At 38.5% G+C, this 14,373-nt stretch overlaps 1 protein-coding gene across 2 annotated transcripts in view; it reads left to right on the plus strand.

Moving 5' to 3' along the window:
- TRPM2 (transient receptor potential cation channel subfamily M member 2) overlaps nucleotides 1-14,373 on the plus strand; it is a 43,325-nt gene that overhangs the window by 11,465 nt on the left and 17,487 nt on the right. For both annotated transcript variants that reach the window (XM_087725578.1, XM_087725577.1), the window contains 11 exons: nucleotides 277-338; nucleotides 1,808-2,008; nucleotides 3,043-3,145; nucleotides 4,482-4,603; nucleotides 6,804-7,148; nucleotides 8,414-8,551; nucleotides 8,942-9,071; nucleotides 9,937-10,082; nucleotides 11,648-11,760; nucleotides 13,001-13,214; nucleotides 13,961-14,079. In XM_087725578.1, coding sequence (XP_087581704.1) covers nucleotides 277-338; nucleotides 1,808-2,008; nucleotides 3,043-3,145; nucleotides 4,482-4,603; nucleotides 6,804-7,148; nucleotides 8,414-8,551; nucleotides 8,942-9,071; nucleotides 9,937-10,082; nucleotides 11,648-11,760; nucleotides 13,001-13,214; nucleotides 13,961-14,079 — 1,693 coding nt within the window. The remainder of the gene's footprint in view (nucleotides 1-276; nucleotides 339-1,807; nucleotides 2,009-3,042; nucleotides 3,146-4,481; nucleotides 4,604-6,803; nucleotides 7,149-8,413; nucleotides 8,552-8,941; nucleotides 9,072-9,936; nucleotides 10,083-11,647; nucleotides 11,761-13,000; nucleotides 13,215-13,960; nucleotides 14,080-14,373) is intronic.

Genomic DNA, 14,373 nt, shown 5'->3' on the forward strand with positions numbered 1-14,373 from the left:
AAAATAAAGGGACTGACTACTAGAGACAGACTAGAGACCTACAACTCTCAGTAACCTGAGTGGGTTTATTTTTATGGTATTGCTATGAAATATCTAGCGTGTTATTGTTTTCTAATCTATTTTTTTAGAATCTTGTCACTAATTAGTTTCATAACTGCCAATCTGGATCAATATCTGTGTGCATCACAATATCCAGCTGAAATGAATACCGGGATAGGAGGAAGACACCCATATACATGGACAATTGACTGAGCCTTTTATTTTCTTTTTCCACAGGAGTTGCCATTAAAATACCTATTGTTTGTGTAGTGCTGGAGGGTGGACCTGGGACTCTTGATGTAAGTATTCTGTAGGCTGTCAGGGTAACTGGGTGGTTATGAAGGCAATAGGGGTGTTAGGAGTTCTTGCTACTTCCTAAGAAAGTGTATCACAGGGAGAAGGATAGTTAGGAGTTTTTTGTAGTATAAGGTTGAATGATGATAGTTGCTCAAGAGAAATGAAAGCAAGTTAAGATCCTGTTGAGTTCTCAGTGAGCTAAAAAGACAAGAGGAATCATTGTAGACAAGGGAAAAATGACAAGCCAGTCATGCTAATATTGATGATTATAGAATCATAGAGCAGAAGGAGGGTCATTTAGCCACTCAACCCATGACCCTGAACTGAATATAAATCCTAATTAAAATATTCTAGGCAGTTATCTTTGCCTTGCCTCCATATGAACATATCCAACAAAGAATGCCCACCATCTTTTTTAATATTAGTTCAACTTTGTTAGAGAGAGTAAATTTTAACATAACATTACATTAAAATGTGTTTTCCTATAATTTAATGTCTTTTATGTAATATTCATTTGTGGATTTGAAGAAAATGGTCAAATTTCAACCCTTATCTTCTCTTCAAAGCTAAGCATGCCCCATTCCTTCAGATTCTCCTCATAGAAATTATTTGCTAACTATTATTTCCCATAATTTGAAGCCTCTATGTTGACTGAAGTACTTTAAAGTTGAATTTGCCCTTTTCGCAGCCACATTACTATTGCCAGAAGTCTTTCACAAGTATTATTATCTATATATATTTATGCATTTGATTTTTTGATTAGTTAGTAGAAAAACTTGTTTCATTAAATTTCATCCTGCTATTTTCATCCCATTTCTGAATTACAGTCAACACAATCATTTCAAACATTATTTGTTTTTTAGCTATTCCACCCAGTTTGACACATCTGCAAATCTTTATCCAAATAATTTAAAATGTTCAAGAATAGATTATAACTCTTCAATCGTCACCTCCTTCCAGTTAGATGAGAAACCATTAACTAATTAATTATAATTCTTGAAATAAGTTTTTTGACCCAGTTACTGAATGTATCTACATACAGTAATTATATTGCCTTCTAGTCCACATTGAACTATTAATAATATCATAGAGTATTTAGACCAATATTTTTCTAAAATTGATAAATATTACCAAGCATTCCATTATTGATACTTAGCTGTAATCAAAATGTTGTCCAAACAAAACAATTAATTAATTAAGTTAACCTTGACAATTTATTCCTGATAAATCTATAGTGTACAGGCTTGCTGGTGGCTGCAGCTTTATAAAAATATTTTTACCTTCCACTGAAATCTACATGGGTTGGGAGAGTTTTCTTTTTCACTAATTTAAATAAGCTGCAGATAATGAAAACAGCAAAAACTCTAGGTCATCCAGAAGTGTATTGACATTGGTACTGCCGCTTAATTCAATAGCAATATGAAATTACGTGGCCTCAAATGCTGACTTACTCCAATTATTTTTTCTGCAGACAATCTATAATGCAATCAACAATGGCACACCATGTGTGATTGTGGAAGGCTCTGGTCGAGTAGCTGATGTCATTGCTCAAGTGTCTAATCTCCCCAGTCATGAAATAAGTATTTGCCTAATTCAAACAAAATTGAGTATATTTTTCAAGGACAGCTATGAATTGTTCACAGAGAACAAGATTGTGGAATGGACTAAAAAGGTAAGTTTGACCATCCCAATCATTATTCAAATTTTGGTGATATTGTATCATAAGGAACTTGTGAACCACTTATTTATATTTGCATGATATAGAGGATATAAATTGGGAATACATAGCTCACACACCCCTTTATGGAAGCTTTCAAGATGGCTGTTATCTTTCCATGATTCCTGAGGGAAAGCTTACTATATTATTATTACTGTATTTGATCAGAAATGAAATAGCATTGATCCTAGTTGATGTATTTGACAAAAGAGCCCTTTCATATGGTGGCACTGTGGAAGTAGGATAGAAGAAGGCAGTAAGTGAAGCCTGCATTGATGTAGGTTTTAGATATGGTTTCTACATTTAGTGCAGCCTGTTGTATTAGGAGAAAGAAAGATGGAAAAGTGAGTGCTGGAAAAAGAGAGAAAGAATGGATAGCTCTTTCCCCTTCTGAGTCGGTCTCTGCTTTTCTTCAACCTCTTCCATTGTTTCCTAAAAGAGCAGACTCCAGGCAATTACTGCTGCAGGAATATGGGCTTCCTTTCATGGGAGGCAAATATGTGGTCTGATTCAAATATATTAAGTTGGCACAGCTCAAGTTGGCAGCAAATGTCTTGAGTTGGCACCAAATAGATAAATGTAGCCAGCATGGCATTTTGACCATAAACTTAGCTTGTCGGGCTCTTACCTTATCTACACACTTATTGGTAGCTTTAGGTAACTGGTCTTCTGTCAGCCTTGTGTGCTCAGGATACACTAGTCTCCTATGAACAGAAATTGTGACTTTTTTCACTTTTATGTATGTATATGAAGTGTTTCAATACTTGAATTAACAAGTATGAAAGTATTCCTATTTCTTCAGTCCAGAAGAGGCTTTCATTATGTGTTAGGAAGAACATAGAATCAGTTTCAGGGTTCAAAAAGAAAAACAAGGATGATTATTCTTATTTGAAAATATAAAGGTGAAAAAGTTGAAAATTATTTCTTGCATTAAATAAAATTGTGACAGATCAGTTTATTAGAATTGTATATTTTTTTTTTATTTTCAGATCCAGGATATTGTACGAAACAAGCAGCTCCTGACCATCTTCCGAGAAGGCAAGGATGGACAGCAAGATATTGATGTGGCCATTTTGCAAGCAATGCTCAAAGGTGAAAGCAGCAATTATTAAATTGTTACATAACCTGGGTTCATTTTGAAGAGAGAGTTGGACTTATTGGCCTAAATGCTCTTTTTCAATTCTATGGAAGCAGGATAAAATGGCCCATAATCCTGCCTATTACCATAAGCAGTGGTAAAACTGTTGCACAATATCACACTCTGAAGTGGTGACATTGCAAATAGAGGTTGAATAATAAAACCTAGAAAACTAAAAGGCGATTTAGCAGAAATGCCTAAATGTTTTATTTGTTTGGTAGCTTGTTAACTGTAATAGGGAGTCTGGGATTTTACAAATACATTGTTTGGACTATTATCTGGAAATCAAGTTATTAGAATATGCCAGGTTGCCTAACCCTACTCCTTATTCTCATGGCTAATAGAGATTCGATTAGCAACTTTTTCAGAACAAAATTGTAAAATCCTCATTTATTTGATTGTACAAAATGTATAATTAAAAATACATTAGCATGAACACATGCTTTCTTAATAGCAGCATTAGATATACATTTATGGTAGAAAGTCTTTTTCTGCCTGGAACAAACTTTTGGAAATCAGTATTAGGTATTGTACATATGAGATAAATTTCCAGAACCATTGCCCGGAGGAGAAGCCTGATCCTGGAGCACATCTGCATTGCGAGACAAATATTTCTATTTTCCTAAAGTTTCCTGCTGGATTCTTGAATTATGTAAATAGAAGTGATGGAATGTAGTCTGCATTCCCAGGAGGGAGGAAGTGCATTCCAGAGGAGCAAGACTCAGCTCAGACAGTTTGTGTAAGAGAAATAAGGTGAAGATAGCTCCTCCCCAATAGTTCCCAGAATATATGCTTTTACATCAGGGGTTTCAAACTCAATATCATTGAAGACTACATCAGGGTTGTGTTTGACCTTGAGGGGCCGGGATGGGCATGGCCAGCTCGATGTCACTTGCGTTGGCGGTGCCTGTGGTGGCCCAAGTGCTCTGCCAGTGAAAACAGGCTCCCGAGCTCTGTTTTCAGCTGTGATGGCCTCCTGCAACCCTTCCCGAACTCTGTTTTCGCTGGCAGAGTCACTGTGGACCAGTCCTTTGCTGTTTCCAGGGAAGCTCTGCGGGCCAGATCTAATCACCCCATAGGGCAGATCCGGACGCCCGGGTCTTGATTTTGACATCCCTACTGTACATGGATGGTAGTTTAGTTTGTCAAGTATATGACTATAGGAGTGGAACAAAAAGAAATCTGCTTGGAAGAATCAAAACATGCCTTGGTTTTTGGAGCCTGGCAATAATCCAGTAAATAACACTGTGCTGCAATCCAAACCTTTTCTTGATTTTCCTTCTGTTGTAGCCTCACGGTCCCATGATCACGTTGGCCATGAAAACTGGGACTACCAGCTGAAGCTTGCAGTGGCATGGAACCGAGTGGATATTGCCAGGAGTGAGATTTTCACTGAAGATCATGAATGGAAGGTGGGGAAACGTCAGGTCATACTAATAGTGAGCATGTCCTCTGCTACCTATGTAATTACAGGATGATATTAGAGGACCAAGCTTGGTTTGACAGCAAGCTTGTCAATTGAGACCTTCCTTGCACTGCAATCACTCTGTGTATCTTTGCTTCTCAGACCATGATCTGTAGTATATCGTCCTGATGGACAAATTTATATATACCATATTTTTCGGAGTATAAGACATACCGGAGTATAAGATGCACTAAGGTTTTGAAGAGGCAATTTTTTAAAAAAGTAGGTAGGTAGATAGAGGGATAGAGAGGGAGAGAAAGAGAGAGAAATACAGTAGGTAGGTAGGGAGAGGGTAGTTAGATAGGTAGGTAGGTAGGTAGATGAAGGGGTAGAGAGAGAGAAATAGAGAGAGAAATACAGGAGGGATGGGGGAGGGAGAGAGTGCATGTAAGTAGGTAGGTAGGTAGGTAGAGGGATAGAGAGAAAGAAATAGAAAGAGAGAGAGAAATACAGTAGCTAGGTAGGGAGAGAGAGAGGGTAGGTAGGTAGAGGGATAGAGAGAAAGAAATAGAAAGAGAGAGAAATACAGTAGATAGGTAGGGAGAGAGAGAGGGTAGGTAGGTAGGTAGATGGGGAGAGAGAGAGAAAGAGAGAAATACAGTAGGTAGGTAAGGAGAGAGAGGGAGTAGGTAGGTAGGTGGATAGAGGGAGAGAGAGAAAGAGAAATACAGTAGATAGGTAGGGAGAGAGAGTGAGTATGTAGGTAGGTAGATGTTTCCAGGTGTATTTATCCATGTGCTGGAGAAGGAAATCACTGACAATCTGCAGCACCTAAGACTTTGTTTCTGCTGGCACAGCACTTGAGCAATCTAATTCTCATCAATCACTCTAACTAAAGAGCTTTCCGAAAGGGGGGGAGTTTTGGCACTTTGACCTCCCCAAAAAGGCCCGTTTTTTGCGAAAACGGGTCTAGTTTTTTTTTTAAAGGCATGAATAGACTTGGGGGGGATTGCAGAGTGCTCCTGGGGAGGCCAAAAAAGAGCAAAAAACCGGCCCATTTTTTGCAAAAATAGGCCCATTTTTGTCAAAAAAAATGCATGCATAGCCTTATGGAGGCTTATAGAGTGCTGCTGGGGTCGGGGGGGGGGGCAAAAACCACCCCCTTTTTTGCTCATTTCTGCCCTCCCCAGCCCCCAGGAGCTCTCTGAAAGCCTCTGTAAGGATATGCACAGCCATTTTGGTGAAGGAGACGGGGCTTTGGGAAGCAAAAAAATGCTATATTCGATGTAGAAGATGCACCCAGATTTTCAGCCCCTTTTTTGAGGAAAAAAGGTGTGTCTTATATTCTGAAAAATACGGTAATATTAAGCTAAAATTTGTTTGGTGAGAGGGGAATTTGTGAAATAAGGCTAATTTGAACTTATGGCTTGCTTCTGGTCAATGAATTCTGATTTATAATATCATGGTTTGTTCTATTTGAATCCACAATTTTGGTTTATTCCCCCCCCCCTTCTAGATACTATGAGGAGGAAACAAACCAGAAATTGATGTAGCAACCTAAAGTCAATTGGCTCATTGGCAAGACTCTGATTACAATGTTTTAAACAAGCCATAGGAAAATCAGCCTTAGTTTAGCATCATATATAGATACAATCCCCTTATACCACCGATTTACCAAGTTATTTACCGAACATTTCTTTTCCAGTCTTAGTACTAACGTAATGCACATTTAGTACTTGTGTAATGTATAATTGTCTATAATTAGTTACTTCTTGGAATAGGACACAGTTGCTGATGTTATAGACATTGTCCTTAGATGTTGTCTTGGCCTTTATGTTTGTACATCAAACAAAAGACTTTTAAGAGAGTATTTTTGCTGTATACAAAAATACTATGCTCTGTCAGCACCAGTACAGCTTGTATATGAATGCATGTGGATGAGAAGTAAATGTGGGCTAAATGGTAATGAGAATAGCTGGATATTGGGTGGCCAATTCCATCCTCTTATCTTTTTTTTTCTTTTTGCTTTCTCTGCTGCAGGGATTGACTTATAGCTGCCATTATCAGATGCTGACCTGAGTCATGCATGCATCCTCCCTTCCTTTGCACTTCTCTTTGTATTCTTTTCCCTTTTCTCCCTATAACGGGGAGAGCAATTTTACTTGTGTTGATATTGTCTCATTCTGGTTGTTTTCCTGGCTTAACAGCCTTTTGATCTACATCCAATGATGGCAGCTGCCCTCATAGCAAACAAGCCAGAGTTTGTGAAGCTGTTTTTCGAGCAAGGTATACAGTTGAAGGAATTTGTTACCTGGGATACTTTACTTTACCTCTATGAAAACATGGCAACCTCCAGTGTCTTCTATGGGAAGCTGCAGAAGGTGTTGCTGGAAGAGAAGGAGCGTATCGCCATTTCCAAAATGCCAAGGATGCAGTTGCATCATGTATCCCAGGTGCTGAGAGAACTGCTGGGAGATTTCACACAACAGCTGTATCCGAAGCTAAAGAACACTGAGAAACATCATCTTCCCATTCCTGTGCCCCAGAACAAGGTACCATGCATTTTTATGCTAGAAATCCCTTAAACCTTCCATGACTCTTGGGTTTCAGAACTGTAGAGCAGTTCATTCTTCTACCACTCTGCTTTCATTTTCTTAATATATTTATTAAAAGTTTTAGAGAGAACATAAAAACGAACGCAAGCCAATAGAGAGGGAAAGAAGCAAAGGAAAGAAAGACAGGCAAAAGTGTGAAAAAATAATCAACAAAAAGAAATAGAAAAGTTTCAAAGTTTAATAACACTTGTATGCCGCCCAATCCCGAAGGACTCCAGGCGGCTCACAATACAAATAAATCAAAAGGCATAGAAAAAAAGAAAAGATAGACTTAAAAACACACCAGGCACTCTATTCCAAATGGGGCTGGACCATATTTTGGGGTCAACAGCCCCAGGCCTGCCGGAACAGCCAGGTTTTAGTGGCCTTACGGAAGGCCGAGAGAGTGGGAAGGGTCCGGATCTCTGCGGGGAGATCATTCCACAGGGCTGGAGCAGCTACAGAGAAAGACCTCTCCCGAGTAGTCGCCAACCGGCATTGGCATGGAATGTGTAAAAATAATGAGAAATCCCTAAGCAAAAGTCAGGAGTGTCTATATTTCTACTAAATTACCATAGAATAGGAACTCATGAGAAAAAGAAGAAACAATGAAGGAAAGGAGAATGGAATTGAGTAGTCTAACTGCTGGAGCATTCTGCAACACTTGCTGTATTCATTTGGCCTATTCAGGTTTCATTTGCTATATTCACGTCCATTGTCTACACTCCATCTACTCCCTGATTTATTCCAAGACTGAAAGCATAAAAGGCCTTGTGCTAAAACCCCTTTATTACAACTTTTTGATCTCTGTGAAACATCCTTGGAAGACTTAGGCATGGTGAGAATAGATTCACATTTTTCCTCCTGTTTTGTAGCATACAACAAATAGTATTTTTTTAATGTGAGAGTTTGGGGAGTGGTGTCAAGCTGGTCACATCCATCCAGTTGGCCACACCCATCCGGTCAACCATGCCTGCCTGGCCCCTTTGCCCTCATGTGGTCTTCAATGAAATCAAGTTTGACACCTCTGTGCTAAGTTAACCATGTTTCTTTTTTTCCTGGGCTGCTGCCTCAGTCCTGCCCTTTTATTATTATGAGTGCTTTTTTTATATAGGTCTTTTGCTCTGTTACCTGACATGGATTGCCTTTCTGAGGATGCTATTTTCCTCCTGTAGGTGCAAGGAGATGTTATTTCCTTAAAGATGGTATTTCATTTCCCATAGGTGCAAGGGGTACATCTTCAAGCATTCTATAAACGTTCTGCTGCTCAGGGACCATTCAGCGTGGATCCTGTGCGAGATTTACTTATATGGGCAATTGTTCAAAACCGCAAGGAGTTGGCTGATATAATTTGGGCTCAGGTAAATTTTTCTACTTTCAAACCATCTCTACACAGGGCTGAATCCCAACTCTTTTGTCTTTGTGATAAAGCTGAAAATGTAGATTAGATGTGGTAAATGTAGCTTTGTAAATATTTCCATTGAAAGTTCTTTTTCAGCATCGGTGATTAACAGAGATTCATCAGTACATAAATATAACTAGCAATTAGAAGAGTTTTAGTTTAGACACAGATTTACCATTTCAGGGGAAATGGGTCATAGCCAGGATATAGAGCATTGAGAAGGACGATAGCACAATTCCCTGCAATCTGGGAATGTGCATTCTTTCTTCCCAAACAGACTGTCAAAATTAACGCAATTTACCTGGAGCCAGAAATATTGTTTTTGTGCTAACTTGTCCTATTGCTTCAGAGTCGAGATTGCATTGCAGCAGCATTGGCCTGCAGCAATATGCTGAAGGAAATATCTAAGGAGGAAAACGACACTGACAGTAGTGAGGAAATGCTAACCCTGGCAGAGAAGTATGAGCACCGAGCTGTAGGTGAGTCTAGGCTGGTTTTGTTGAGGTATTGTTATTACATTGTTCAACCAGGCTTTATTCAATTCCTTACAGTTTTATTTGGGACAGCTATTCATACACAACTCTTTCAGCTTCAAGCAAACTATAATCAGTGCTATTCCAGCTCCATTAATGTGAACAGCAGCTGCTTTGATTCCAGATAGGACAATTGCCATAGAGTATTTCCGTACTGAACTAATATCATAGTATTTCCCTATTTTGCTTTCCAAAACCTCAAGCAGTAAACAATACCCAAACAAGGAACGATCAACTAAGGTAAACAACCAAACAGTAAATAACAGCCTAATCAAGGATGAAACCACCAAGGCCACTCCCAACACTGACAGGACAAACATCTAGAATATAAACTGAGAGCAAATCCCACTCCTTACTGCTTACTGATGATATTACCTAGTTGGGCAATGAAAGGCCTGCAAAAAAACAGCCAAACTGAGAGAGCACCAAGGACTACAGTAATATTATCTGGGTTATCTGGCTAATAAGGCTTATCCTGAAGTTAATTTTTTTTAAATATAGTACTGGTTTTAATAATTATGCTTGTGGTGAAGAAAAATAAATGTTACTGACATAAATTATGGATGTCCTTTAATTTCTAGAATAAAGTTCATGAAATTATCTTTTATGATGAGATTGCCAACAAAATATAACTGTTACCTTTCTATTTCTCTTAGCCTTATCTATAAAAATCAGTTAGGTAGGCACAGGGATTTTTTTTTATCTTTCAATATAAGTTACCTTATAGGCTTTTGAAGCTAAAATGTCTCTGCTCTCCATAGAAAAAATTGGGGCAAAAATCAACTATTTCTCACCTTGCATGTTTTTCTAGGTGTCTTCACAGAATGTTGTCGGAAGGATGAAGAAAGAGCCCAAAATCTCCTGATCCGGGTCTCTGATGCCTGGGGAAAGACCACATGCCTTCAGTTGGCTCTGGAAGGCAAAAACATGAAGTTTGTTTCTCATGGGGGTGTTCAGGTGTGACTTACTTTCTTATACACAGTACTTTTGGTTTTATTCCAAATCAAGGGAAACAAGCCATTGTATTTAATGTGGATCAGATCCTATCTCAACTGTTATATTAAATACTGGGTACCATACATTGAGAAGAATTCAGATGAATTGAAGTAGCTTTAAAAAAAAAAGCAAGAAACACCAGAGGACTACAAGCTACATAATAGTGGAAAAGGTGGAAAAAGTAAGAATATTTATGCTTAGGAAGACTGATGGAGGATATGATTGTACCTTTTTGAAAATAGGTTACCCAGAAGGTCAAAACTTTTTCTCTATTATACCAGAGTGCAGAATAATGGATTTTAAAAGAAAATAAATAAATAAGTCAGATTACTACTGAATTTTTTTTTTAAACGTGGATCTAAGTAGTTCTTACCAGCCTTATTTATTGCAAGTTGTACAATATGTAGCCTCTGTATATATAACTTTTACTAAGGAATTATTGCATTGCTGAACAAACATCCCCCACTATTTCTTTTTTCAATTCGATTGCCTTCCTCTGTTACTCCTGCAGTGTCTTTCAACCTGGACAATGGAAGTGAACTTTAACTTCCAAAATTCACAGGAAGCTTGCTGGGGAATTCTGGAAGTTGAATTCAACCTATCTTCCAGGTTGAGAAACACTGTGCTGGAGGATGTACCTCTCTTAGATGGCAGTACTATGTATTTGTCTATGTATTTATATAGACACACACATACACACACACACACGCACTTCTGTGGCTAAACCCTCAAGAATATCTTAAATAGAATATCTTAAATGAATATCTTAAATAGAATACTGGTGTTTTCTTTCCACAACTACATAAGTGCCTATGTTATTTGCTTCTGTAGCTTCATGGTACAAGATGTTCCGTGCTTTGCACTACCGTACATAAACTCAATACCAGTGAGATGGCATTGGAGAACAAAGAATGATATAGAATTGTTGAGCAGGCAATTGAAGTTGAAGTGGGGATAGGGGAATGTTATATAACGGCATCACTGTTTCATAAGCAGTATTTCTATATCCAGATGATAGCATGACTCATTTCACACCAAAGAGACCTAGGTTACATTTTTGACACAATCAACTGCATTTCTAAGTAGTAGCACTTTAAAAAAGACATCCAAGAAAAAATAATTCTGGGGGAAAAAAACTCTTAAAATTTTGGAAAAAACTGAAATGCAACTTTTACAAGAGAAAACATTGCTATTTGGGAAGCATATATTTCTAGTCAGAAACATGGAGTCAAGCTATCACCTAGTAGCGCATCATGCCTGGATTATATTTTTCTAGTTCTCTTGCGGTTTGGGGAGATTCCTTGCTTATATCTCAGCTCAGCATTTTGTATCATGCTTGGTTACACACATGGTGACCTCCTCTGTCCTGCTAGAACACAACCAATGTGTATTGCACAATTAGCTATCCATTACTTAGCCTCATCCTGGTGGCTTCAGTTCCTTGGTGAGTTGAGTCTCATTCTTCTTGGCAAACCGATTTCCATATCTTGGATATCTAACTCTCAAAATGTCACTTCTCTTTTCAGGGCTTCCTAACCAGAGTTTGGTGGGGAAAGCTGAGTGTCGATAATGGGATATGTCAGGTCATCCTATGCATGCTGTTCTTCCCTCTGCTCTATACAGGCCTCATAACTTTCAGGTACTTGCAGAACTTGACTGTACTGTTTTATGGCAGTACAGGGAGATTTATAGGACTTTGTAATTTCATCTCACCTTGCCACTACGCAAGATAAAAATACCACTAGGGCAAAATTCAGGTGTGGGCAATCGACTAATTACCCTACTCTTCTCTAAAAAGATGATTAACTTGTATGTTACCTAATATTTACATTTATCATCCTTATACCAGATCAGGGGCAATTTTCTCAATAATAGGAACTGGGTCTGTTGTGGAGGACTAGCCAATAGTTCCTGGCTGTGCTTTGCCCACTCGCCTGCAAGGTCACCCGTTGACCGAAACAGCGGTGGGTGGTTGAGCCCAGGTTCCCTCATGCAATGGCTGCCTCCGCTGCCTCCTCAGGCTGCTCCAGGCAAGAGATGAGTACTATATGGATGCAACGAAGCCCTTTCTCTCCATGCCCTCTCATGGCCACCAGTTGACTGAAGGACCACGCAGTGACTGCACAGAGCCAGACTGGACTTAGCTTCTTCTCCCACCCACTTATTTACATTTGATTTCTAATATCCATTTGACCAAGCTGGAAAGGGACAGCCAAAGGGCCAGATGCTGCCCAGGGGCTGTAAAATGCCCAGATCTGTACTAGAGTAAAACACATCTTAGCTATTAGATGTGTTATTTTCCCCTCTGCAGCCATATTAGTAACATGCATGAAGCTGTTTCAGTTATGTTTTTCTACAGTGTGTGTCTTTCATAAAAGAAGTCAGCCTCTTCATTTTCTAAATTGTTGAAATCTATCTATCTATCTATATATATATAGAGAGAACAAATGGATAAATATTTCCTATTTTCTAGTAAAATGATCCAGCAATATACAGATTTATGTCCAACTTGAAACTAATAAAACACAGAATCAAATTCAGTTCATTAGTCAACAAAAGCATGTACCTGTATTTTTGCTACATCTAGATGTAGTTCCCATGATAACAAATGCTTTTTAAGTATGCATAACATGGGGTATTCTAGCTATTCTAAAGTTGGCACAATTTTTTAAGCTGGATATAAGCATTGTCAGCAATTATCCAAGGTGAATCTTGACAGTGAGGGACTGTGTCAAGATCATTGACAAAGAGTAAGACTGCTTATGTGGTATTTCTGTCATAACCATACAGTAGACATAGTGATATGTGGAAGAGGTATGCAAAAATGACTTCTTGCTGTAAGTACAGCCAGGCCAATCTGCCATTCTTTCCATTCACAGAAAAAAGAGGATCCAGCCAACTACTGGTTTAAACCGCTTCCGAGCGTTCTTCACTGCCCCTGTGGTCATCTTCCACCTCAACATCCTTTCCTACTTCAGTTTTCTCTGCCTATTTGCTTTTGTGTTGATGACAGATTTCCAGTCAACTCCATCCTGGCCAGAATATGTCGTCTATTTCTGGCTTTTCTCCTTAGTGTGTGAAGAGGCCCGTCAGGTATTGTTGCACAAATCAATACAATATTGCTCTTTAGCTTCAGACTGTTACTTGACCTTGACCGCTTGGAGACATTGCATTACCATTTCCATCCTTATTGGGATGGAAATGTCAGATGCAGATAGCCAGATGTTACACAATGGATTCCTAGTAGAGACTATGAACTCTATAGAATAAGATACGGCTAACCATATCTGACAATTCCCAGTAAAGTTGAAACCAGTAATGTTGTGCTTGATAGTGCTCAATATAATTGAAAATACCTCAGAGGACATGCTCCATGTAAAAATAGGGAACTCATGTGAAATGCCTATACATGGAAGCATGACATATATAGTATTTGTATCTATCTACTCTGAGATCTTAAGGAAAGGTGGCCTGTATATGTCATTTTGAGATGTTATTGATTGTTCTATATGGTAGGAAAGTTTTCTCTGTAAATGGGGGGGGGGGGGAAACCTACCTAACCATTTAAAGACAATGCATTCAATATCCGAATTCAAAATCAGATTAACCCATGGACTAGTTTTAGTGTAATAAAAACTGTGATTTAACAACTTCAGAAATCTTTTTTAGACGAGTGCATGAGATGGGAGAAGAGGGAGCACTCAAGCTTATTTTCTTTTCAATATGCTGTAGGGATCACAATGTCTGAACCAACCCATGGTAAATCCTTTCCCCCTTCTCTCTCTCTCTCTCTCTCTCTCTCTCTCTCTCTCTCTCTCTCTCTCTCTTTCTTTCTTCAGCTTTTTTGTGATCCTGATGGGTTTGGCTTGGTCAAAATGGCTTCTTTATATTTCAGTGATTTCTGGAATAAACTGGATGCATGTGCCATTCTGATCTTTATAGTTGGATTGGTCTGTAGGTAAGTCCCTATGTATGGTTATCTTATTTTTCAAAGAAAAAAATTGGTGGAAGGTGGGAGGATTGTTTCATTATGCTAATTACTATTTTTCAAAAAATCTACCTGATATAATGTATAAAAGAAAAAGTAATCAAAATGCAAATAATTTCACCCAGTTTCTTTTGCTGCAAATGCCCTAAGATCAGATTTAGGTTTATATCACATTCTTTCAACCTGTGCCTTAGAATTCAAATCCTTTCATTTTAACTCTACATATGAGGACGTTTCATTTATATGCAATTCCCCTTTGTTAGC

Source organism: Thamnophis sirtalis, unplaced genomic scaffold (assembly GCF_051295495.1).
Source record: "Thamnophis sirtalis isolate CommonGarterSnake01/CBP01778 unplaced genomic scaffold, rThaSir2_p1.2 scaffold_11, whole genome shotgun sequence".
Classification (NCBI taxonomy): domain Eukaryota; kingdom Metazoa; phylum Chordata; class Lepidosauria; order Squamata; family Natricidae; genus Thamnophis; species Thamnophis sirtalis.